At 32.1% G+C, this 26014-nt stretch overlaps 1 protein-coding gene across 2 annotated transcripts in view; it reads left to right on the top strand.

Moving 5' to 3' along the window:
• SOS1 (SOS Ras/Rac guanine nucleotide exchange factor 1) overlaps window positions 1-26014 on the top strand; it is a 172527-nt gene that overhangs the window by 103241 nt on the left and 43272 nt on the right. For both annotated transcript variants that reach the window (XM_051975136.1, XM_051975137.1), the window contains exons 9-12: window positions 14266-14393; window positions 15107-15762; window positions 25054-25135; window positions 25826-25948. In XM_051975136.1, the coding sequence (XP_051831096.1) occupies window positions 14266-14393; window positions 15107-15762; window positions 25054-25135; window positions 25826-25948 (989 nt within the window). The remainder of the gene's footprint in view (window positions 1-14265; window positions 14394-15106; window positions 15763-25053; window positions 25136-25825; window positions 25949-26014) is intronic.

Raw genomic sequence — 26014 nt, 5'->3', positions numbered from 1 at the left:
CATGTTTAATTATATTGCATTTATTTGACTATGTATGTAAATATTTCAATATAACATATAGAGAGAAGTTACAAAACACATGTTCCACTACAGTGGCCAAGTATACAGTACAAATATCCCCATTTTATAGATGAGAAAAATGAAGGTTCATAAGATAAATGACTTCCTACCTAGCTAATAAATATCAAAGTGCTTTGAATAAATTTTTGTTAATAATATAGTATAAGATTGATATTTAACTATAATATTCTATATATTGTCACATAATTTAGAATTACCATTTATTGAATGACAGTATATTTCTTCATGACATTCCCAAAAGATAGGTACATGTAGGGTCTCAATCTTAAAAATTATTTGCTTACTACTTCATATAGAGAGTAGATATTATTACATATATAATTTTAACATTTCACTTTGCAATTAATGTATTACTATGGTCTAGTAAAAAATTTTGCCAGTAATTTTTTTCATGTTTATTATATGGAGTTAGAAATATTTTTACACATTGCTACACAAAAGAAAATCTTCTTTTCTGAGATTTTTTTTTTTAACAAAGTATATATGTTTTCCCTTTTGGAACCAATTTAGATGTAATCTAAGAATTGTGCTCCCCCTTCCCCACCCACACATCATTTTCCTTTCCATTGTAAAATCTCTTTTTTGTGTGTGTGCCTCTTATAAGTAGGATAATTTTCCTCATTCTTCCTTTCCTTTGTACTTTCTCTCAGGGCATCCCATTTTCTTATCTATCCACTTTTTTTTATATCATCCAAACATAATCAATTCACTTCCACCCCCTCTTTGTGTGTAGAATCCTTCTAATGGCCCCTATGCTGATAAAGGTCTTGGAAGTTATCTTCTCATAGAGAAAGATAAACCTTATTGTGTCTCTTATGATCTCTCTTTTACATTTACTGATGTTTCTCTTCAGTTTTAAAATTGAAGGAAGATTTTTCTATTCAGTTCTAGTTTTTCATCAGAATGCTTGAAAGTCCTCTATTTTATTAAATGTCTATTTTTTTCCCTTGAAGGATTTATACTCAGTTTTGCTGAGGAACTCATTCTTTGTCATAATCCCCATTCTTTTTGTCTTCCATATACCAAGCCCTCCACTCCTTTAATATATGATAGCTGCTAAACTGTGTGTTATACTAACTATGGTTTTATAGTATTTGAATGGTTTCTCTAGTTGCTTGAAGTATTTTCTCTTTGATCTGGAATTGCTAGAATTCTGAGGCTTCTGCTAGACTTCTGAGAGTCTTTTGAGTAGTGATTGGTAGATTCTTTCCATTTTTATTTTACCCTCTCATTCTAAGATATTGAGACCGTTTTCATGATTTCTTGAAATACAGTTTCCAGGCTCTTTCTTTGATCATAGCTCTGTAGAAGTCAGTACATATTATTTTTAAAATATTTTGCCTCAATCTATTTTCCAAGATGGCTGTTTTTCTTTTCTTTTTTTTTCTTTTTCTTTTTCTTTTTTTCTTTTTCTTTTTATTTAATAATAATTATATTGACAGAATCCATGCCAGGGTAATTTTTTTTTTTACAACATTATCCCTTGCACTCGTTTCTGTTACGATTTTTCCCCTCCCTCCCTCCACCTCCTCTCCTAGATGGCAAGCAGTCCTATATATGTTGGATATGTTGCAGTATATCCTAGATACAATATATATTTGCAGAACCGAACAGTTCTCTTGTTGCACAGGGAGAATTGGATTCAGAAGGTATAAATAACCCGGGAAGAAAAACAAAAATGCAGATAGTTCACATTCGTTTCCCAGTGTTCTTTCTTTGGGTGTAGCTGCTTCTGTCCGTCATTTATCAATTGAAACTCAGTTAGGTCAAAGAAATCCACTTCCATCAAAATATGTCCTCATACAATATCGTTATCGAAGTGTATAATGATCTCCTGGTTCTGCTCATTTCACTTAGCATCAGTTCATGTAAGTCTCGCCAGTACTCTCTGTATTCATCCTGCTGGTCATTTCTTACAGAACAATAATATTCCATAACATTCATATACCACAATTTACCCAGCCATTCTCCAATTGATGGGCATCCATTCATTTTCCAGTTTCTAGCCACTACAAACAGGGCTGCTACAAACATTTTGGCACATACAGGTCCCTTTCCCTTCTTTAGTATTTCTTTGGGATATAAGCCCAGTAGAAACACTACTGGATTAAAGGGTATGCACAATTTGATAATTTTTTGGGCATAATTCCAGATTGCTCTCCAGAATGGCTGGATTCGTTCACAACTCCACCAACAATGCATTAGTGTCCCAGTTTTCCCGCATCCCCTCCAACATTCATCATTATTTTTTCCTGTCATCTTAGCCAATCTGACAGGTGTGTAGTGGTATCTCAGAGTTGTCTTAATTTGCATTTCTCTGATCAATAATGATTTGGAACATTCTTTCATATGAGTGGTAATAGTTTTAATTTCATCCTCTGAAAATTGTCTGTTCATATCCTTTGACCATTTATCAATTGGAGAATGGCTTGATTTCTTATAAATTTGAGTCAGTTCTCTATATATTTTGGAAATGAGGCCTTTATTAGAACCTTTAACTGTGAAGATGTTTTCCCAGTTTGTTGCTTCCCTTCTAATCTTGTTTGCATTAGTTTTGTTTGTACAAAGGCTTTTTAATTTGATGTAATCAAAATTTTCTATTTTGTGATCAGTAAAGGTCTCTAGTTCATCTTTAGTCACAAATTTCTTTCTCCTCCACCAGTCTGAGAGATAAACTATTCTATGTTCCTCTAATTTATTTATAATCTTGTTCTTTATGCCTAGGTCATGGACCCATTTTGATCTTATCTTGGTATATGGTGTTAAGTGTGGGTCCATGCCTAATTTCTGCCATACTAATTTCCAATTATCCCAGCAGTTTTTATCAAATAATGAATTCTTTTCCCAGAAGTTAGGGGCTTTGGGTTTGTCAAACACTAGATTGCTATAGTTGACTATTCTGTCTTGTGAACCTAACCTTTTCCACTGATCCACTGATCTATTTCTTAGCCAATACCAAATGGTTTTCGTGACTGCTGCTTTATAATATAATTTTAGATCAGGTACAGCTACGCCACCTTCATTTGATTTTTTTTTTCATTAATTCCCTTGAGATTCTCGACTTTTTATTGTTCCATATGAATTTTGTTGTTATTTTTTCTAGATCATTAAAATATTTTCTTGGAAGTCTGATTGGTATAGCACTAAATAAATAGATTAGTTTAGGGAGTATTGTCATCTTTATTATGTTCGCTCGGCCGATCCAAGAGCACTTAATATTTTTCCAATTATTTAAGTCTGACTTTATTTGTGTGGAGACTTTTTTATAATTTTGCTCATATAATTCCTGACTTTCCTTTGGTAGATAGATTCCCAAATATTTTATGGTATTCTGACAGTTATTCTGAATGGAATTTCTCTTTGTATCTCTTGCTGTTGGGTTTTGTTGGTGATGTATAAAAATGCTGAGGATTTATGGGGATTTATTTTGTAGCCAGCTACTTTGCTAAAATTATGAATTATTTCTAATAGCTTTTTAATAGAATCTCTGGGGTTCTCTAGGTATACCATCATATCATCTGCAAAGAGTGATAGTTTGGTTTCCTCATTGCCTACTCTAATTCCTTTAATATCTTTCTCGACTCTTATTGCCGAGGCTAGTGTTTCTAATATGATATTAAATAATAATGGTAATAGTGGGCAACCTTGCTTCACTCCAGATCTTACTGGGAAAGGTTCCAGTTTTTCCCCATTGCATATGATGCTTACTGATGGTTTTAAATATATGCTCCTGACTATTTTAAGGAAAAGTCCATTTATTCCTATGCTCTCAAGTGTTTTTATTAGGAATGGATGTTGGATTTTATCAAATGCTTTTTCTGCATCTATTGAGATGATCATATGGTTTTTATTTGTTTGGTTATTGATATAGTCAATTATGCTAATAGTTTTCCTAATATTGAACCAGCCCTGCATTCCTGGTATAAATCCTACTTGGTCATAGTATATTATCCTGGGGATGATTTTCTGTAATCTTTTTGCTAATACTTCTGAGTTTGTGTCTTGATCTTCTCTGTCACCATAGAAACTTTTTGTAGTCATGTTTTTTTTTTGTTTGTTTGCTCATTTTCTATGATATGTCTTAATTTTGAACTTTATTGTTAAAATTTGGCTCTTTTCCCAGGGTGTGAAGGTAATGCTGTCTCAAGCTTCAGGCTTTTTTCTGCACTATTCTTTTTAGAGCTGGGAGTGTGGAATTTTTCAATGCTTCTGAGATAGGTTTTTTCCAAAATTTTCCCAATTTTGGGAGAGGTGCTCATTGTACTTAGGTCTATACTTAAGGAGGACCATTGTTTCCTTGGGGTCAGAAATGATATTGTTCTCAGAGCCCCTGTTCCTTTGGAACTCAAAGTAATTGTCCCTCAAGGTCCCTGATCTCTTGGCCAGAAGTGATCTCTTGTGACAGTAATGTTGCTCTTCAGGTCTTCTACTTCTTCTTGACCAGTGCCTTTGAACTATGACCCAGAAGTAGGAATAGGCAATGCAATTACCAAACTGTGTCTGGAGTCCCCTGTAATTTTTTTTCTGATAGTTTGCCAGGTCTCCTTATCATCTCTAGCTTGAGAGCTCCCATTACTTCTGTCACTACCACCTGGTACCACTACTGGTGTTTTTCATCCATATGAGCTTCAGGTCAGCCTCTGCCTTCATGTCATAGATCTCTCTTTCTGATCTAAATTGTCTTGAGTTGGAAAAAATGTCTCATTCTGACATTTTGTTAGCTTTATTATTATTCCAGAATTCAGTATAAGGTATTACTTTAAATTTGGTTTGGAGGAGAATATTGGGAGAGTTCAGCTAATTGCTTTCTCTGCTCTACCATCTTTTTTTTTTTTAATTTTTTAATAACTTTTTATTGATAGAACGCATGCCAGGGTAATTTTTTATAGCATTATCCCTTGCATTCATTTCTGTTCCAATTTTTCCCCTCTCTCCCTCCACCTCTTCCCCCAGATGGCAAGAGTCCTTTACATGTTGAATGGGTTGCAGTATATCCTAGATACAATATATGTGTGCTGAATCAAACAGTTTTCTTGTTGCACAGGGAGAATTGAATTCAGAAGGTAGAAATAACCCGGGAAGAAAAACAAAAATGCAAGCAGTTTATATTCATTTCCTAGTGTTCTTTCTCTGGGTGTAGCTGCTTCTGTCCATCTTTGATCAATTAAGGCTCTCTTTATCGAAGAGATCCACTTCCATCAGAATACATCCTCAAACAGTATCGTTGTTGAGGGATATAATGATCTCCTGGTTCTGCTCATTTCACTCAGCATCAGTTCATGTAAGTCTTGCCAGTCCTCTCTGTATTCATCCTGCTGGTCATTCCTTACAGAACAATAATATTCCATAACATTCATATACCACAATTTACTCAACCATTCTCCAATTGATGGACATCCTTTCATTTTCCAGCTTCTAGCTGCTACAAACAGGGCTGCCAGAAACATTTTGGCACATACAGGTCCCTTTCCTTTCTTTAGTATCTCTTTGGGGTATAAGCCCAGTAGAAACACTGCTGGATCAAAGGGTATGCACAGTTTGATAACTTTTTGAGCATAGTTCCAAATCGCTCTCCAGAATGGCTGGATGTGTTCACAATTCCACCAACAATGTATCAGTGTCCTTGTTTTCCCATATCCCCTCCAACATTCCCCATTATCTTTCCCTGTCATTCTAGCCAATCTGACAGGTGTGTAGTGGTATCTCAGAGTTGTCTTAATTTGCATTTCTCTGATTAATAATGATTTGGAGCATATTTTCATATGTCTATAAATAGTTTCAACTTCTTCGTCTGAGAATTGTCTGTTCATATCCTTTGACCATTTATCAATTGAAGAATGGTTTGATTTTTTATAGATTAGAGTCAATTCTCTATGTATTGTGGAAATGAGGCCTTTATCAGAACCTTTGATTGTAAAAATGTTTTCCCAGTTTATTGTTTCCCTTCTAATCTTGTTTGCATTTGTTTTGTTTTACAAAAACTTTTCAATTTGATATAATCAAAATTTTCTATGTTGTGGTCAATAGTGATCTCTAGTTCTTCTTTGGTCATAAATTCCTCCCTCTTCCACAGGTCTGAGAGGTAAACTATCCTATGCTCTTCCAATTTATTTATCATCTCATTCTTTATGCCTAGATCATGAACCCATTTTGACCTTATCTTTGTGTATGGTGTTAAGTGTGGGTCAATGCTTAGTTTCTGCCATACTGATTTCCAATTTTCCCAGCAATTTTTGTCAAATAATGCATTCTTATCCCAGAAACTGGTGTCTTTGGGTTTGTCAAATACTACATTATTAAAGTTATTGGCTGTTTTGTCCTTTGAACCTAACCTATTCCATTGATCAACTAGTCTATTTCTTAGCCAATACCAGATGGTTTTAGTAACTGCTGCTTTATAATATAATTTTAGATCTGGTACAGCTAGGCTACCTTCATTTGATTTTTTTTTTCATTAATTCCCTTGAAATTCTTGACCTTTTGTTTTTCCATATGTCTGCTCTACCATCTTGACTCCTAATCTTATGTTTTTTACAATTTCAAAATGATCAATGATAGATATATAGATGACTCAGATAAGCATTTCCCACTTGATATGGTCAAGTAGAACAGGTCCATAAATTTGTAGTTGATATTTTCTTAGTTGCTTGGGGTAATTGGATAGATCTTTTAAGAAGCTTTGACATTATTCCCTTACATCTTTGGTATTTTCTCCTCTTTCTGACTCTAACCCTCAATTCTCTGAGAAATGGTTTTTTTCCTCCAATATGTGTCTCTTCCATATATACTTATTCTAGTCATTTGTTCTCCCTGGCTTTGATCTCTTTAGCATCATTTCTACCTGTCCTGTGAGAATGTTGGGGACTATGATATTAGGGTCCCCATGTGGTGGTTGAGCTACCCTTTATTATAAAAACAGGGTTCTGTAAAACCTTTTATTGCAAATCTTATGATTTTTTTTCTTTCTATTTGTTGTTCTTCCAATATTGTCCATGGAATTGCATATTCATCACTTCTGTCAGGAAGTGGATAGCATTCTTCATCACCAGTACTCCAGATCATGATTGATTATTATATTAATGATAGTTTTTAAGCCTTTCATAATTGTTTATACAATGCTGATTTTATAATATGAATTGTTCTAGTTCGGCTCACTTTACTCTGCATTGAGCCATATAAATCTTCCCAGGTTTTTAAAAACTCTCAATTTCTTACAGCATAGTTCCATTAAATTAATTTACCATATTTTGAGCAACCATTCCTCAAGTGAAGAAGACACCCAGAGTTTCTACTTTTTTTACCACTAAAAGAAGAATACTATAAATATGTTTGTATATATAGGTCCTATTCTACTTTCTTTAATCTCTTCAAAATATAAGGCTAATCGTTGTATCACAGGGTCAGAGTATGCACAGTTTAATAACTTTGAGGCATAGTGCCAAATTGCCTTCCAAAATAACTGGACCCAATTCAAATTCTGCTAACAATTGATCAAAGTCTGGTGTTCCCATAACCTCTCCAACATGTGTCATTTATTTTTGTCAGTTTGCCAATCTGATTAATGTGAGATATATTTCTTTAAATATTAGTGATTTGGAGCTTTTAAAATATGACTATAGACCCTTTAGATTTTTTTTTTCATTAAGAATTAACTGTTATATCCTTTGACCTTTTATCAATTGTGTAGTAATATCTCTAATTTTTACAAATTTGAATCCATTCCCTATTTGCTTTGGAAATGTTACTTTTGTCAAAGAAAATTGCTACAAAGATTTTTTTCCCCCAATTAGCTATTTCCTTTTTATTCTTAGCTCCATTGAATTTATCTATGCAAAAACTTGTAAAATTTTATTTAAGTAAGATTGATGTATTTTTTTTTAATCTGAGATCTTCTGTATATCTTGCCAAGCTCATGAACTGTTCTTCTACTGATATGCCTGAAAAATAATTCCATCCTTGATCCTCTAATTTGTATTGAATTGGATATGATCTTTTATGTTCACCTCATGTATCCATTTGGAGTTTATCTTGATAAGTGGTGTGAAGCGTTGGTCTGAACATAATTTTTGCCTGTTAGTTGTCCAGTTTTTTCAGCAGTTTTTGTCAAGTAATGAATCCTTAGTAGTGGGTCTTTAGGTTTCTAGGTTTGTTTGCTTCTTCTAGTCTGTTCTTCTGATTGATCTCTCTCTTTAAAAAAAAAAAAAAAATCTATTCCATGTCATTTTGAAGGTTAGATCTGCAAAGCTTTTATCCATTCTATTTTTTTTTAATTTGATTTGGGATTTTGTACCTTTTTGGTACTTCAGATGAATTTCATTATTATTTGTCTAAAAATGTTAAGTAATCCTTATATAGTTTGATTGGCATGGCACTAATAAATTATTTAATTTAAATAGTATCACCATTTTTATTATATATATACATATATATATGTATATATATATAATATTATATATTATTATAGGTTTGTCCTACCTATGAACAATATACTAATATATGTATGTATGGCTGCATGCACATAATTATTGTTGTTATGATTGTGATTATTTATTACATTATTATCTTTGTATTTCCAAAGCAGTATTTTATATTAGTATTCAATATTCATTTCTGACCCCAAGGAAACAGTGGTCCTCCCTAGGTATAGACCTATTATAGTAGTATTAGTATTAGTATATTCATATTAGTTCTTATATGTATCTTGGTAGGTAGACTCCCTAGTATTTTATATATTCTGAAGTTATTTTAAATGAGATTTTTCTGTCTCTTCCTGCTATGTTTGATTGGTATTATGCAGAAATATTGGTGATTTGCATACATTTATTTTAGTCTGTTATTATGTATTCAATTAATTTTATTTGACTCTAGAGTTTTAAAATTTTACCTCTGCAAAAAGTGAATTTTTCCCCTTCTTTACCTATTTTACTCCCTCAATTTCTTTGCTTTATTAATATAACAGCATTTCTAGCGCTAGTATAAGAGTTGATATTATTAGCAAAGCCTGTGATTAAAGAAACATAGTATCACTGACATTGGACATCCTTGTTCCCATATTGGACTCTAGTTTATCCTTGTTACATATAATGCCAGCTCTTACTCCATTCATTCTTATTTTCAAGAGTTAGGGGCACAAATTAATATTGTATTTTGTGTTTTTAATGTACTGTTTTTTTTTTTAATTTATTCTTTTCTCTCTTTTGTTGATGAAAGTGTCTACAGTAAAATAAATTTTCCTTTAAGAATTGCTTTGGAAAAATAGAAATGTTTGGTATGTTGTTTTTATCTTTTATTAAATTACTTCTCATTCTTCTCTTTTGTTACTGTATAGTCTATTTTTAGAATTGTAAACTAATGGGTTTTTATTGAATATAATTTTTTATTATTTCATAATGGTCAGGAAAGGATATAATTTTTATTGATCTCTTTTGAATTTTTTACATTATCAAATTTCTCCTATTCTCTTCCTTCTTCACATATATACATATATATGTAACCAGTAAACATATAACAATAAAGAATGTTTTCAATATTTTTCTTTTCTGCATTTGATTTATGTACTAATACGCAATTTTTGTAAAGTTGCAATAAACAACTGAAAAATATGTGTACTTTCTTCTATTTCCATTAATAATCACCAGAAATATTTCATATCTAACTTTTCTAAAATTCTGTCCAAGGCCTGACTTTTCTTTCCTGTGGTTTTTTTTGTTTGTTTGTTTGTTTTTTGGGGTTTTTTTTGCTAATATAGTTTTACACTATTTCTCCCTTTAATTCATTGTCTTTTCTTTTAAGAATTTAAATGCTCTCCATTTTGTGGATTATGGTATTGAGATTAATTCGTTGTCTTTGGTGTCTTTTATTTATATTTGGTTTATTTTTAAAACAAATCAATATTGCTTTTGCCTTATTTGAGATCATGATGGCTATCCCTGATTTGGTGGATTCATGTAACATATAACAGATTATTTTCCGTTTTTACTTTTAACTCTTGTGAATCTTTGTTTCAAGTTTGTTTCTTATAAACAATATATTGTTTGATTCTTCTTTTTGGTCCATTCTACTCTCTTTTCCCCTTTTTGGGGGTAAATTCATACATTTGTAACTGTTAATGTGTATTTATTTCCCTTTATCCTATTCTCTTATACTTTTTTCCTTTCTTTGTTTCTAGCCCCCTTTTTATAAAATAAAAGAGAGTCTCAACACCAATACTTTTATGCTTGATATTAACAGCTTCTGCTCATTTCTTTTTGTCTTCCTCTCATAAAAATCTTTCACAGCTTATTGTTTCTTTCCTTTTAAACTCTTCTTTATTATCTCTCCTCTGAATTTGCAGTTTATTTTGCTTATGACTAATTCTGCCCTATATCTACTCTCCTTGTTATTTTCCCCAAACCTTGTCACTGTTTGTTGCTGTTTTCCAGTTGAATTGATTATATTCTCCATGCAAGAATGCATGTATATATGTGTATGTGTGTATGTATGTATTCTTTTTTTCTTTAGCAAAATCAGATATAAATAAAGTTCAAGTAATGTCTGTTATCCTCATATCTTTTTCTTTTGTTGTGACTTCTACTTGCATTCCCCAGTTCTGTCAAATATTTTTCCTCTCACACTATTTCTCCACTTTTATTCCTATATATCTTCTCCCTCTCCCTGTCACCCCACATATACACTTTATTTTTTTCTTTGAATTTCATCAAAACATAACAAAAATCACTCTCTGCCTTTCTGTCTCTATGATCCCTGATGACATGGTTCTTAGGGAATACTTACATCATACTTCCCCAACCTTCCCATTAGAATATAAACACATCATCATTATGAGATATGTTTTGATTGTTAACTTGTATAAACTTTTTATTGTTTTTCTTTACTCCTATCTATTTCAGAGTTTTTCCCCAGTTAATAGTCTTTTTATTAAAAATTCTCTATTTCATTAAAGATCCATTTTTTCCCACATAGGATTATGTGAGGAAGTAAGTTATTCTTGCTTCTAAACCTTTGTATTTTGTTCTCTGGGATAGCATATTCTACTTTTTTAAAGCAGTAGTTGCTATAATTTGCATGAGCCCAACTAATTCCTTGATACTTGAGCTCTTTTTTATCTAAATGCTTATAGAATTTTTTTCTTTGACCTTGAAATTCTGGATTTTGGTTATCCTTTTCCTGAGGGTTTTCATTTGAGAGACTTTGTTTCAGGAGGCGATTTTTGCCCTCTTGTTCTAATGTGTCCTCTGATGACATGATTCTTTCATTATTTTGTGGAAAATGATGTTATTTTCTTGCATAATGTGTTGAAATATGCTATCCATTTTCTGATCATGGTTTTCAAATTGTTCAATGATTCTTAACTTTCTTTTATTTTCTAGGTCAGTTGGGTTGAATTTTTTTTTTGGGGGGGTGAGATGCCTTATATTCTTCTGTTTTTATATTTCTTCTCATATCCTGGAGTATTTAACTTTTATTTGTTCTGTTCAAATTTTTAGGGAATCTGTTACTTGCATAGAGCTTTCAATCTACTTTGCTAAGTTCTATCAATACTTTTTTTTTTCTCTTATATAGAGCTAAATAAAATTTCATTATATTTCTATATCATTGTTTGTTCAGTCAGTATGCTATAGATGGAAATTCAATCAGTTGTTTTATTTAATTTAATGTTTATATAGTTTATGTCAAACATTGCTTCCTTCTTGTCATCTCGTTGATACATTTATTTATAATGACATTATTAGTGGATATGAATAATTCAGCAACTCTTCTCAAATAATTCCAAGTATTCTTTTCCTTATTTTTTTTAAATAACTATTTAAATATGGTCTCAGTGGCCATTTCTAATTACTTACTTTTATTAAGCAGAGAACCATTTCTTTACATACTTTTACTACTTTTTCGTTGCAAAGGTGGGTTAAAAGTGGCTTCCTTAACTGCTGAAAAATGTTTATCTCCATAAAGCACTTGGATTTCCATTGAGTTTTGGAATTCCATTGGCAGTTTAGATCTAATATCTCATATAGAAATACCAAGCTGTTTAACAGTACTTAGTGAAAATAGGGTACTAAAATATCACTGTAGAGAAGATGCATACTCATTGAGATCTCATTTATATATTAGCTGTCACTGGTTATTTCCTTAGCAAGAACTACTACCTTTTGGTGATTGTTATTCTGAATCATTAACCTGCTCCCATACCCAGGTTAGGCCATCTATGCTACGTAAAAGAATGAAGAAAAAAAGTGATTTTCAAAAACACCTTATTGTCACTAGAAGTGATTGCTTGTTATTTTGAAATTGATTTTTACATACTTGCCTAATGCTATGAAGGTACAAATGACATTTTAAAAAATATATAATTGCTATTTTTGTGGATTTTTATTGAATTTTTATATTAATAGGTTTTTTAAAAGATTGTAACATTTTAAGAAATGTTGATTGCTTTACATAATTTAATGAATCATATATGTGAAAAGGTACCTATATTTTTCAGATACTTTAACTTCTTTTTTTAAGACCAGTTGATTGAATTGTTTGAATGTTCCTGATCTCTTTTTTTATTGTGATAGGATATTATGATTTTGATTATTTTTCTATGAATCTTACAATACTTAGCAGTTTTATTTTTTTAATAAGTAAAATTAAAAACAAAGAATGCAATATTTTCTCATTTTGTTCTTCATTGTCATTCTCACTTTGAAATTGAACACCTGTTCAATTTCTTGTGGTTGGCTATTGTTCACCTTTGTTTCTGAACAATTAAATTTTGGAATGATTATTTTTTTTCTATTGATGCATTGTAACATTCAGAACTTTGCTTTTTGTCTTAGATTTATTTCATTGTTGGTTTTTATGTTGCCTTAGAAAATCTGATGAGATTGTCAAGTAAAACTTTTTTCATCTCCCAAAATTCTTAATATCCCATCATGTTGATAAAATCAAGAGACATCTTGAATATCCTTTGATATCAAGATTTCCTTAACTTTTGGGGGCAGCAGTGAAAAACATTTATGAGTAAAAAAGTATTTAATTGACTTTTCCATAATGCATATACGATGATTTTTCTTCTTCGATTTTTTGGGGGGCAGAAAATTGTATATTGAAAAGTAACTTGGCTATATGCTGACAGTGTCATGCATGATAGGGTGTCCCCCATGAATACTAGGTAAATACATGAAAACAATTTCTATCTTATCAAAGCAAACATTCTGTTGAAATCATGCAGATTAGATCAGACATCTTAGCAGGGCTTGGAAATATAATATTCTTATTTGGAGAATGCTGATTTTTGTCAGTGAACAGAGAAAACTTATATGCATACACACTTATTTATGTAACTGAAAGTTACATTATGTTAGACTATTGAAATACAACTAGTAGTTTTCTTTGGTTTTTTTTTTCTACTTGGCCATTAATTTTATAGATAGCATGTGGGGAGTTTCAGTGTTTTATATAGTCTAGTAAGTAAGAAAGAATTTTACCTTTGTAGATAATTGTGATGAATTGTCAGCTAATATATGTTAAATGCCTATTGTGTCAGATATTATGCTAGACCCTGAGGATACAAAAAAAGGCAAAAAGTCATATCTTCTCTGAAGAAGCTTACAGTCTAATAAGGAATAAATCATGCACATAAACATATACAAGCAAAATAACATATAAATTGCATAAATTAAAGGTGGTCTCAGAAGAAAGTCTTCTTGCAGAAGACTTTGAGACTTGAAAGAAGCTAGGAAGCAGAGATAAATAAGTAGGAAAAGCATCCCAGGCACAGGGAACAGCCGGGGAGTCATGTGAGAGGGGTAGACAAAAGGCTGGTATCATTGGATCATAGAGTGGATCATAGAAAAGGGAGTAAGGTAGGAGAACAATTGTGGAATCATTTTAAAAGTTGTTTCACTCCTTCTCACCCTCTTTATACAGTCAGTTGCCGAGTTCTGTCATTTCCATGTCTATAAAATCTCTCATCTACTTCCCCTTCTTTTTTCTGACAAAAACTACTTTTTAAAATGATTCATCTTTAGCTCATATGATTAATTTTTTTTTAACTTTTTGGTATTTCTTATGGGGAAAAAAAGAAAATGCATGTCATCTTCATCCTTGAATATAATAAATTATTGTTTTGTCTATAATTGTTCTCCAGGCTTAGATTTGTTTTTGTTTTTGCTTTTTTTTTTTTTTTTAACTTTGTAGCAGTTAGAAGAGAAGAGTGAAGACCAAGAAGACAAAGAATGTTTGAAACAAGCAATAACGGCTTTGCTTAACCTTCAGAGCAGTATGGAAAGAATATGTTCCAAGAGTCTTGCAAAACGGAGATTGAGGTAAAATGTTTCCATTTTTTTCTGCTTTCCACTCTGAATGTTGTGCTATAAATTCAGGGTTCCAAGTTTCCTCCTCAAGTAAACAATGAGGAAAATAGTTTTAGTGACAAGCTTGGTCTTTGAAAGGAAGTGACATCAAAGCCAAGAGAATATGTTATTGTTTGAAAAAAGCTTTCATATTTGTGTGTTTTCCCTGTGTACTCCCAGTCAGGACTCCTGAGAGCTAACTGGTGAGCACAGGGACAGGCAGAGCTCTCCTTATAGGTAGAATTTCTTCAATCCTTCATTGTTTAGTCAAAATAACACTCATAGCATCTTTTTAAAAATAAATTTTAGCACTCAAAATCCAGAATCAATTTATTATTTTTACCCACTTCTTAAAGATATATTTCAGCAAAAACTTGTACTGTGTGTGTTGTCAGATACAGAATTATTGCAGTTACTTATTTAGCAGCTAAGATTGAAATATGCTCTGAAATAGATCACTGTATTGAAAGAAATTAGTAATTTTCTTTGTTATGCTGTCAATTATAAACCTTAATAATTCTATAATGCTAGCCTACTTGAGAATAGATAAATATCTGTAAGCTTAATTCATGGGAATATAGCATTTTAAAGTGTATTTTAAAATTCACTTACTGGATCCCCTTTTTTTATATGTGTACTATGGATTATGTTTCTTTGTATACTAATAATGCTTTCCTTTTTCCCAGCGAATCTGCATGTCGATTTTATAGCCAACAGATGAAGGGAAAACAACTAGCAATAAAGAAAATGAATGAGATTCAGAAGAACATTGATGGGTGGGAGGGAAAAGACATTGGACAGTGTTGCAATGAGTTTATCATGGAAGGAACCCTCACACGTGTAGGTGCCAAACATGAGAGACACATATTTCTCTTTGATGGTCTGATGATCTGCTGTAAATCAAATCATGGTCAGCCAAGACTTCCTGGTGCTAGCAATGCTGAGTATCGTCTCAAAGAGAAGTTTTTTATGCGCAAGGTACAAATCAATGATAAGGATGACACTAATGAATACAAACATGCCTTTGAAATAATCTTAAAAGATGAAAATAGTGTTATATTTTCTGCCAAGTCAGCTGAGGAGAAAAACAACTGGATGGCAGCACTGATATCATTACAATATCGTAGTACTCTGGAAAGGATGCTGGATGTAACAATGTTACAAGAGGAGAAGGAAGAGCAGATGAGGCTTCCAAGTTCTGATCTTTATAGATTTGCAGAACCAGACTCTGAAGAAAACATAGTATTTGAAGAAAACATGCAACCCAAATCTGGAATTCCAATCATCAAAGCAGGAACCGTTATCAAACTTATAGAGCGACTCACCTACCATATGTATGCTGGTAAGTAATGCAGAGCGTCTAATTGTCTTGATCTTTCTTTTCAGGAGCACCATCCCTAAAATTAGAAAATGCATGGCCTCATGTTTTTAGAAATTTTTGTTGTTCCAATTTATCTATGATTATCCTTCCATAACACCAATACTTTGTTTAATAAGTCCCTTTCAGAAGGGTCATGTTTCACAATTCTCAGGATGTTTTCATGTTTCATTCAATCTTCATAATAACCAGACAGAAAATATCCATATATTAAAGATTAGGAAGCTAATACTTAGGAAGTGATAGTTTCCCCCAACTCTTGTCCCATTTTGGCATAACCAGTAAGTGGCAAAGCTTAGACTATATGCTGTAATATGATCCATTTTTATCAAATATATGTTCTATTTTTTTTTCTTTCTTTCCCCTTTCCTTTTTTAATCCTATAAAAAATAAATATGTTTTAATATATTTTAACATGAATTAATGTATACAGCATTTTCATTATGGAAATTGTAGTAATAGAACATATGTGTGTTTGAGGGAAAGTTGTTTCTTAATTTTTGTTCTTTAAATCTAGAAATTCTGAAATGTTACTGTTTTCTGTGCATTAAACTGAAATCTTTAGCTTTCTGGACACTTCAATATGAAGTCTGATATTTTACAGATACAACAAATAATATTACATTTAATAGTTTTCTATAATTATTGCTAACCCAAATTAAAATAATTGATGAATTCAGTAGAAAAAATGAAAATTTACTAAATTTAAAGTGTTTAAAATCTCAGCTAAATTAAGTGGGAGAGAAGCTTTATGGGACTATTATTTAAACATGTTACTTTTTCCTTAAAGCGATAGATTCCTAAATACTTATATAAAGATTTTGAAGGTATTTCCTATATCCCCCTCCACAATTGCTGTTACTTCTTGCAAATGTGTTTGTTTCTTAGGTTGATAGAGTTATATAGTGTGTCTTTAAACAAAATTTCCCCAAGATTTAAGTTTTTTTAGGCTCTCTTAGTTTCCTCAACAAAATTTATTTGAGTTAACATTACAAAAAAGATCCATTATTTACTTTTAATTAGTAAAATTGGATTTCTATTTCATACATTTGCATTTTTAAAATTAGCCCATGTATATATAAGTACTTGTAGGTGTCCTCTCTGAAAGTATATAAATAGACTAAAACAATGGAATCTGGATTTTAGAACTGGAAAGAGACCTTTGAGGTCATATTTTTTCATGATTACCAAGGACTATAAAGTACTTTTTTACCTAATTAAACAATTTGATCTGTATTTAAGATGAATAATAAAGTAATGACCTAAGTAATTTTAAAAGTGAGTAATTTTTAAATTAGCTTTTGGATATATTGTCTCAAATTGTTTTCCCCTCAGATTTGTTATACTAATTATGCTCCATGTAAACTAACAATTTTAAGATCAATTTGAGTTCCCAAGTGTTGTATATGGAGTCAGATGACCTAGAATCAGATATTGTTTTTTCCAATTACTGGTTTTATGACTTTGCATAAATTATTTAATCTCTCTGGAATTGAGTTTCTTCATTTGTCTAATATGAGATGGTTGGACTAATAGATTTTTTTTTCTGCTGTTATGTCTTAACTCAATCTATAATTCTATATTTAAAGATGTCAAAAGTATGTTTAATAGGGAATTCACTAGTTTGCAGATTTTGCTACAGATTATACATAATGTGCCTAACCAAAGTGATTTTCATTATTTATATATTACAAACCATACATAAAAAAATTTACTAATAATTTAACTATGTTAATGTGTAAACAAATCTCTTTCTTGTCTTTTGAGGAATATTTCTTATTTCAAGCAAGCAGTCAACAAATAATTTTATGCCATGTACTAAAATAAGAAAGTTGTACCTTCAGTGAGTTTACTACATTCTTCTACATTACACAGTAATTTGAGAGAATTGGGGGGAGGGAGGTAGCACCTCCTATTTATTTGAACTAAATAAAGAGAGTATTGATGTTTTCAAAGGAAAGGGAGAGAGACAGACACACAGAAAAATAGAGCACATTTTAAGTAAGAGAACAAAATTAACTTTTATTTTCTTTGGAATATAAGCCCCTTGAGGACAGGAACTGTTTCATTGTATCTTTATATCTATAGCATCTAGCACCTGACATGTGATCAGTCTGTTTTAAATGTTTCTTGATCATTTGGGACATAGGAATAAAGTAGGATGGGATAAATAAAAAAATAAAGATAGGAGATAGAAACCCCTCATCCAAGAAGCAGCAGGTAGCTCCATTTGGTATATGAAGTCGAGTAAGGCATATTTAGCTTGGAAAGAGGCTAACGCCAGATTATGACTTTATAAATGACAAACATTTGTTTGCATTTTTTCCTAGAGGCAATAGGGAGACATTGAAAAATCTCGTCTTAAGATTTCATCAATATTTAAAAATAAGATATAATACTATTACCTCTTGTTTGTAGCTCCTCTGTATTTTTAAAGTGTTTTTCTGACAACTTGATGAGCTAGGTATTGTAACTGTTAATGATTCCATTTTACAGATGAGAGATTTGAGGTCCTGGTAGTGAAGCTTTTTGCCCAGTGTTTCAGGGTCAGATTCCAAGTTTGACACTCTTCTCACTATACAGGGCTCATTTTCACACTCAAAAAGAGTAGCATAAGATGCTTAAGGAGAACAGAGGTCACCTTTAGCTGGAGGAATCGGCTTTAGTTTCATAGAGGAGGTAACAACTTCACTGATCTTTCAAGGAGAAGGATTTCAATAGCCAGAGATAAAAGGGTGTGAGCAGAGAGGCAGAATTTGAAGGAGGAGCAAAAAGTAGTCCAGTTCGATTGTTACATAGTGTATTAAGGGAGGGGTTATCAAGTAAAATTAGCAAGGTAGGAAGCCACCACACTATAGAGTACCTTGAATGTTATATTCAGTTAGACAGTGAGGAACTTAGCTATTGTATTCTAAATGTGAGATCTTGTCCAATTCATGGACAAACTGCTAGAAGAACTGAATTGTATCACTCTTGACATTCTTACTATAAACAAAATTAGAAGACCAAAAGGAAGTTATAGTAAAACAAAAGGCTGTCTCAGAGGTTGGTGAAATTTGTTTTATCATATGTCCTAAGAAAACAAGAATCGCCATATCATAGGACAGTTGATCATTTTATATTTCCGTGCAATGATAAGTATTTACCAAAAAAAATCATGAAAATGTTTGCAACTTACATAGTAGCATGTTATAAAAGTTGAAGAGTTAAAAACATATAGAACTCAGAAAGAGCCTCCAAATTAAATATATATTTTATCCTTAATAACTTCAATTTAAAAGTGGGACTGGGGAAAAAGACTATGAAAATTATATAAGAAAATATGATTCAGGATTAAGGAAAATGGAAGGTCAGAAAAACCCTATTAATAAATAGTGAAAAATAAATGCATTCATATGATGCTGTGCATGATTTTTTCATCTATTTTTGGCAAAAGGTGATGACCTTGAGGTAAGGCTAATAACACAGAACTATTATATTGAAAATAAAAAATTTTAAGCTGAAGTAGGAAAAAAGGTGTTTCCTGTGCATAGGAAACATTTTTTTTCTCCTTGATCAAGAATAGAAATAGTAGTATAGGAGAATCTAGGGGAATTTAAAAGACAGCATTTTTATATAAAATATTTTTTAGTCCTACATATTCACATACAGTAAAACAACTTGGACTTTTATGTGTTGCAGATGAGTGACTAAAGTGTCTTAATTTTTAATCTTTGGGTAATTTTTTGATCTATAAGGCAGTTCTATTTTTAAAACTCTCTGATATGTTAAAAAGTGTTTGTGCGTCAGCTTTGCTGCTGTTTCCTTTCTTAAGGATTTCAAAAGTGATTGTTTATAAATCTTTCTTGAGTAGCTTATTGTTTCTTGTTAACTTTTTTAAATGGTTGTGTTAAAGGGAGAATTATCACATGAACAGACATCCTGATTAACAAAGTTTGGTTATGAAGGGGTAGAGAGAAGGTTGTACTTGACCTAAACAATGTACATGTAACATATATTCTATAATATACATTCCTTATACTGCATCCACCTTATCAAACTCATAATCAATATCCAGGTAAATTTCTGATACTGCTTTAATAAAAACCAGTAGAAAAGACAGCACAAAGTACAGAAAAGATGTGGAGTTGTCCATATAAAAAGAAGAAAGAGGAGTTGAGTTTCTGGTTTGAATAGACCATAATTCAGCCTTTTTGGAAGTCTTTTGATTTGTTAGGCTTCATTTGCCTCATTATTCATGTTTTTAAGTAACTGCTGCTGCCAGACCAGCAGAGTTTCTGTAAAACTAAGTATTTAACAGTTCATACAAAAAAAAAAAAAAAAAAAAAGGTAATTCTTAACTCTATGTTCTATTGAAATTATCTTGTCTTTCCACATTGGATTTTTAAAAATTATTATAGAAATCAACCTATTGTCTTTACTAACAGGTCAAAGGTTTCCAGTTACAATTTTGATCAATTTGTGGATCAAATATGTTTGATCCATGGGAAACACTATAATAGGAAAAAAAAGGTTAGAGCTTTTCCCCTTTTTTTGATGGTAAATGAAGATACCCACATTACTTTCTCTTGATATGTTTTGAAATATTCTCCTTTAATCTCTTCTAATGCTTGAGATTTAAATTATATATGTAAAAATATCAAAACAAAATAAGTACAAATGTTCAGCCATTAAAATATTTGCTTTTTGGAAATGATTTAAAAAAAAAAAAAACTTTTGCCAAACTTCTTAGGCTTATTTTTTACTTCTACTAGTTTTTTTTCCTTTGGTGGCAGGACTTTGCTCCCACTCACTTCCACTCTAGCTAAAAACAGCTTAAACTTTAGCCTTTTATATCCGGTGACAACAGTGTTGGTAGTGGGAGTGGTTCCTTCACTTCCAGCTTCAGAAACTCCTACTGTGTGTCTGCTTTGAAGGAATGTCTATGGCAGTTATTATCTAATACTTTTGAATTGAATTTTGCTTCTTAAGGAGGCTTCTTTAAAAGTCTTTTTTTAGTTAATTTAACTTAATGATTTAAAATTATTTTGGTATTTTATAATTATGTATTTATCTTACATAGATGTTTGGTAATTTAGTGTGGGAGGAGTAATCTTAGAGCTGGAAGGTACTTCAGATAAACCATCAGATTCAGAGAAGTAGCATAAAAGGCTAACAATTCCCTGAAAACACTCCTATTTATATATAAAACTGATATTCTTTCTCAATGCATATTGCTCCTTTATAAGATAAATGTCTTTGTGTTGTTGAAAAGCTGAGAATTTACTGAAAGAATTCTACTTGACTACTTGATGCCAGTAATTGCACATTGAATAAGTCATTTAACCTCTAAGATACTGTTTCCTTTTCTGTAAAATTGGGATGATATTTTTGCTAACCACATATAGTTATTGTGATATTTAAATAGATTAATATATTTGAATGGACTTTATAATAAGCTGGTAATATACAGCCTTTTGCCTTCAGATCAGTAAAATATTCTTATTCATTTACTAGGCAGCTAAGGCATTGTAAAGCTAAATAGCTTCCTCAAATTTGTTATAAATCTCCAGTTTGAGAGTATTTCTTAGAGGCTAATATTTACTCTGTTAGGCTCTAAATGGAAGATCCCCAGAGTCCTCTCTACCTAGAGTGCAGGCTCACTTTCCTTTGGTGACATCTGTCATCTCAACAGTGGTGCTGTTTGGAGGTGGAAAGGTGATGCAGGGAATTATGTGTCTATTTTTATGTGGCATTAAAACAGTTTAAAAGATGTTTTGGCCTACATGAGAAATTCTGAAGAGCTTTATCAGAGAAAACAAGTTGCTGAAACCTGGCATGGAGTTATACATCTGTAATATCTGGCCAGCAAACTGCAGTGAGCAGATTTCCAGCACTTGGGAGCTCTGAGCTACAAAGTAGGGATATGCACAAATTTCTGAATGACTTTGGTGAATACACAGGTAATTTAAAGAGGGATGAATCAACTCAGGTCACAAATGGAGCACATCTAAAGTCCTATGCAGATGAGTAGTGGGTTTGGAGGGGAAAAGGAGGACAAGGAGGGAGGAGGGAAGAGGGAGAGAAAGAGAGAGAGAGAGAGGGATTTAAAAAAAAAAAAAAACAGGAGAGTGCTATGGAGTTAACGATTTAAAATTATTCTACCAATAGCTTTAAGATCCATAAGATATAGAAGATTAAGATGAAATTCCAGAGATAGAGGCTAGGCCAGTTCAACTGGAATGTCAGGTATGTAAAAAAGAATAATATGAAATATCTGGAAGGGGAAGCTGGAATCATATTGTGAAGGACTTTGTTATTAAAATGAAAAAATTGTGCATCCTTGACACAATAGGAAGTCAGTAGGACTTTTAGAGTAGGAGATTGACAGAGTTATACCTGTACTTTAAGACTATCACTTTTTAGTATCTGTTTGGAACATAGACTGGAGAAGAGAGAGTCTTAAAACTGAAAAATTAATTAGGAAGCTATTTTAAAATAGATTAGGGAGGAAGAAGAGTCACAATGACAGAGTAGCAGGAAAAAGTACCATCTACTTTCCTACTAAACCTCTTCCAACAAGATCTAGGAAACTGAACTCTGATCAGGAAATCAAGAAAGTATCACAGTCAGTCATTGGAGGATATTCATGGCTCATGGCCAATGATTCATCAGAGGGTCAGACAAGACAGAAAAAGAACCAAGGAAAAAGAATGTCATGAAAATCAAAGGAGGGGAAGAGTCAAAATCAGGAGAGAGATCAAGAAAATGAGGACTTAGCCACTGAATTCCATTCTTGAGAAAATAAACTTCTGAGAGCTAAGACTGGTTTGGTTTGTTTGGTTTTGTTTTGGGGTTTTTTTGTTGTTTTTTTTGCACGCCCAGGACACAGCACAAGTGCCTGGCACATAGTTTAGCCCTTAAATTCTTTTTGATCAATTAAAAAATTGTTTATAACCTTACAGTTCCAATAAAGCAGTATGGTCAGAAGTCAAATTGTAAGAAGTTAAGGAGAGGGAAAAGTGATTAAGTATGAAGCAACATTTGAAGATCCTGTTTTTTTTTTTTTTTTCCCCTGCTAGGAGTTTGATTATAAAAAGGAAAGACAGAATTGTAGGTTGAAACCTTTTAAGGGCAAAGTGAGAAGTCTTTTAAAGCTGAAGGATACCAGAGCATGTATGTAGGCAGCAGAAGAAAAAAAATGACATAGATAAGGAGAAATGGAACCTTGGAGATAGGAGAGCATATATGATAGAAGAAGCAATCTCCTTAAAGGGGACAGAATAGAGGATGCAAGTAAGCAAGTTGGTCTTGCAAAGAAGAAGGGTCATCAGTAAAGTGTAGAGAGGAAACCTGCATTGAAAGCAAATAGCTGATCTCAGTTGTCAGGGTCAGGTAAACTGATTTTTAAGTCCTGCTTCTGATAGGCTCTGGTTATGTGACCCTGGACATATAATGTAACCTTTCAATATCCAGAGCAATACTCTTAAAACTATAAGAAGCAAAGCAATTGCCCATCTGCATTAAAGATATGGGAGAAGAGAATTACTCACAAGCAATTCCCTATACCAATGAAAATGCAAGTTTGAGCAATAATTAAAAAAAAAAAAAAAAAAGCAAAATGTGACAAGTACCATAATATAAAGGCAAAATACATTAGAGGTTGAAAAAGGAGAGGTCAGGATTGGAAGAATCGGGGAATGTTTTCTGGAGCAAAGGATTTTTTTTTTTTTTGAGATGGCATTTAGAGATGATTATAAATTCAAGAGGTTAGACTGTAAGGGAAGCTATTCCAGGAGCGGGGGGCAGTTTAAGTAAAGATCCAGAGGCAGAAAGTGAGAGTCATGTTCAAGGAGCAACAGCATAGACTAGGCTGACTGAACAAAAGGAGGAGTACTGAGAGAAATGGTAAGAAAATTAGGTATAGTGCCAGAGGACCTTGAATGGAAGTTGTAATATCATTTGATAGACATTCAGGATCAAACAAGATCTCTGTGGACTAGAATAGCAAGGAAAAAAATAAATTTCTGCATTTAGACTCAAAAATAAAATCACTTCCCTAAATACAGAGTGAGTAAAATGTGGCTAGACTTTCTATGTCTATGGAGGGAAATAACAAAGATATCTTAGTAGACTAAAAACTCAATGTGAGTTAACAGTATAATACAGCAGTAAAACAAAATTATATTGTCCTAGGCTAAATTCAGAAAGACAAGGCATTAGTTCAATCATACTCTTCCTGGGTCTGTCTGGCTTTGGACAACACATTGTTTTTAAGAAAGACAACATAGACCTGCTGCCACACATCCAGAAAGTAGTCCTAAGCAGAATAGCAAGACTTAGAAAACTAGTGATACAGCCCTTGAAATTTGATTTTTTTTTTTTTTTTAAGTTTGGAGGAAGAATCTGGAGTCCTGACTCTGCCACATAATGGTTGTGTGACCTTAAACAAGTCAATAAACTTCTCATTGCTTCACTTTCTTCCTCTTTAAACTGAATGTTATCACATTGCAAACTTCACAGGTGTATTGTGAGGATTCAATAAGATAACATATGCAAAGTTCTTTTAAAATCATAAAGCTATATAAATGTTAACTATCATAACAGGTCTTTATGATAAAATCAAGGTTAATGTATCCCCTCAAAACAATGTTCTAACAAATTTAGTCCAACTTCAATGATTCTGTTTTATTACTATATTTACTATATTATTGTTATACTTTTGCAACTTTAATGAAGTCTTGTGAATAGCAAGGTCAAGCTATGCCTTCTGCAAGATGCACTGTTGTTATTGCCTTGATATAAGAGATGCTTCAGAAGTGGTTTAGAAATTGGGGAAATTCTTTCAAGATTTTTGGTGCTTCCATTCTCACCATGGGAAGAATTTGGAGAGAAGAATAAAGAGATGGCATCCTGATAGTAAGTGAAAAGTTGAGGAACCAACAAGAGCTCACACTATTTCATTTTCCACCTCTGTTTATTAATCAACATCCTTTATTCTCACTGATATCCTTAAAGGCATGATAATTGGTGAAAGGATATATACTATGAATAATTACTCAGTTCTTTAACATTGTGTTTCAGTATTAAAATATGGAGCAATACATTTATCTAAACTAACAATGTATTTTAAAACCCAGTTGTTTAATAAAGATTAAAATACTATTTTGAGATATTTTTTAGCAAGTTTAAATGTTGGGGTTTTTTATAAGCTGTTTTGACTTAAAATAATTAAAAGGTGTGATAAAAGTAAACAATCTGTTTTTATTCTCTTAGATCCCAATTTTGTTCGGACATTTCTTACAACATATAGATCTTTCTGCAAGCCTCAAGAGCTACTGAGTCTTCTAATAGAGAGGTCTGTAAGTTTAAGATTTAATTGTTTTTAAAACATAAGTTAATATTGCCAGAGTTTTGGACTCACCCACAGCAAAAAGGCACAGGCAGAAGTGAAAATATGTATGATTTTTTTTTAAAACCTGCTATTCTGAAACAAATGTAAATTATGCAGGTGTTTTGATTAGCAACAAAAGAAGAGAAAATTTTCAAAGAACACAAAAAAAACTTAAACATAAATTAAGATTGAAGTACCCAAGGGACAGCTAAATAGCCCTGTGGAGAGAGTACCAGTTCTGAAGTCAGGACCTGAAGTCAGATGAAAAGGGCCTCAAACACTTGACATTTACTAGCTGTGTGACTTTGAGCAAGACACTTAACCCCAATTGCCTCACCCCCCCTCAAAAAAAAATGTGCTGCCAAGTTCATATTTCTTAGAAATATTCTGGATTGTTTCATTAATTTTAATTTATTCAGTAATAGTATGTTATTGTAACATTATTTAAAAGAAAGCCTTTTCATGATGCACTTCATAACTTAGTAACTCTAAGCAACTATTAAATTCAGATTGTTAAAATATTGATTATTATAAGTGAATTCATTATTTGAAATTTCTTTATTTCAATTAAGTTATCCATTTTCTTTAGATTCTTTTAAGAAACAGCAAAAATGTTATAGCTACTAATTAGCAATTTGTCTCATTCTGTACCAGGTTTGAAATTCCAGAGCCAGAGCCAACAGAAGCTGATAAGATAGCTATGGAGAATGGAGATCAACCCCTGAGTGTAGAACTAAAACGATTTAGAAAAGAATATATACAACCTGTACAACTTCGGTGAGTTTTAAGGGAAAATTATAGTCTGCATCTAAATAGAGCTTTAAGAGTTGCAAAGCACTTTAT

The sequence above is a fragment of the Antechinus flavipes genome, chromosome 2 (assembly GCF_016432865.1).
Source record: "Antechinus flavipes isolate AdamAnt ecotype Samford, QLD, Australia chromosome 2, AdamAnt_v2, whole genome shotgun sequence".
NCBI classification, from domain to species: domain Eukaryota; kingdom Metazoa; phylum Chordata; class Mammalia; order Dasyuromorphia; family Dasyuridae; genus Antechinus; species Antechinus flavipes.
This window is presented reverse-complemented; position numbering and strand designations above follow the sequence as displayed.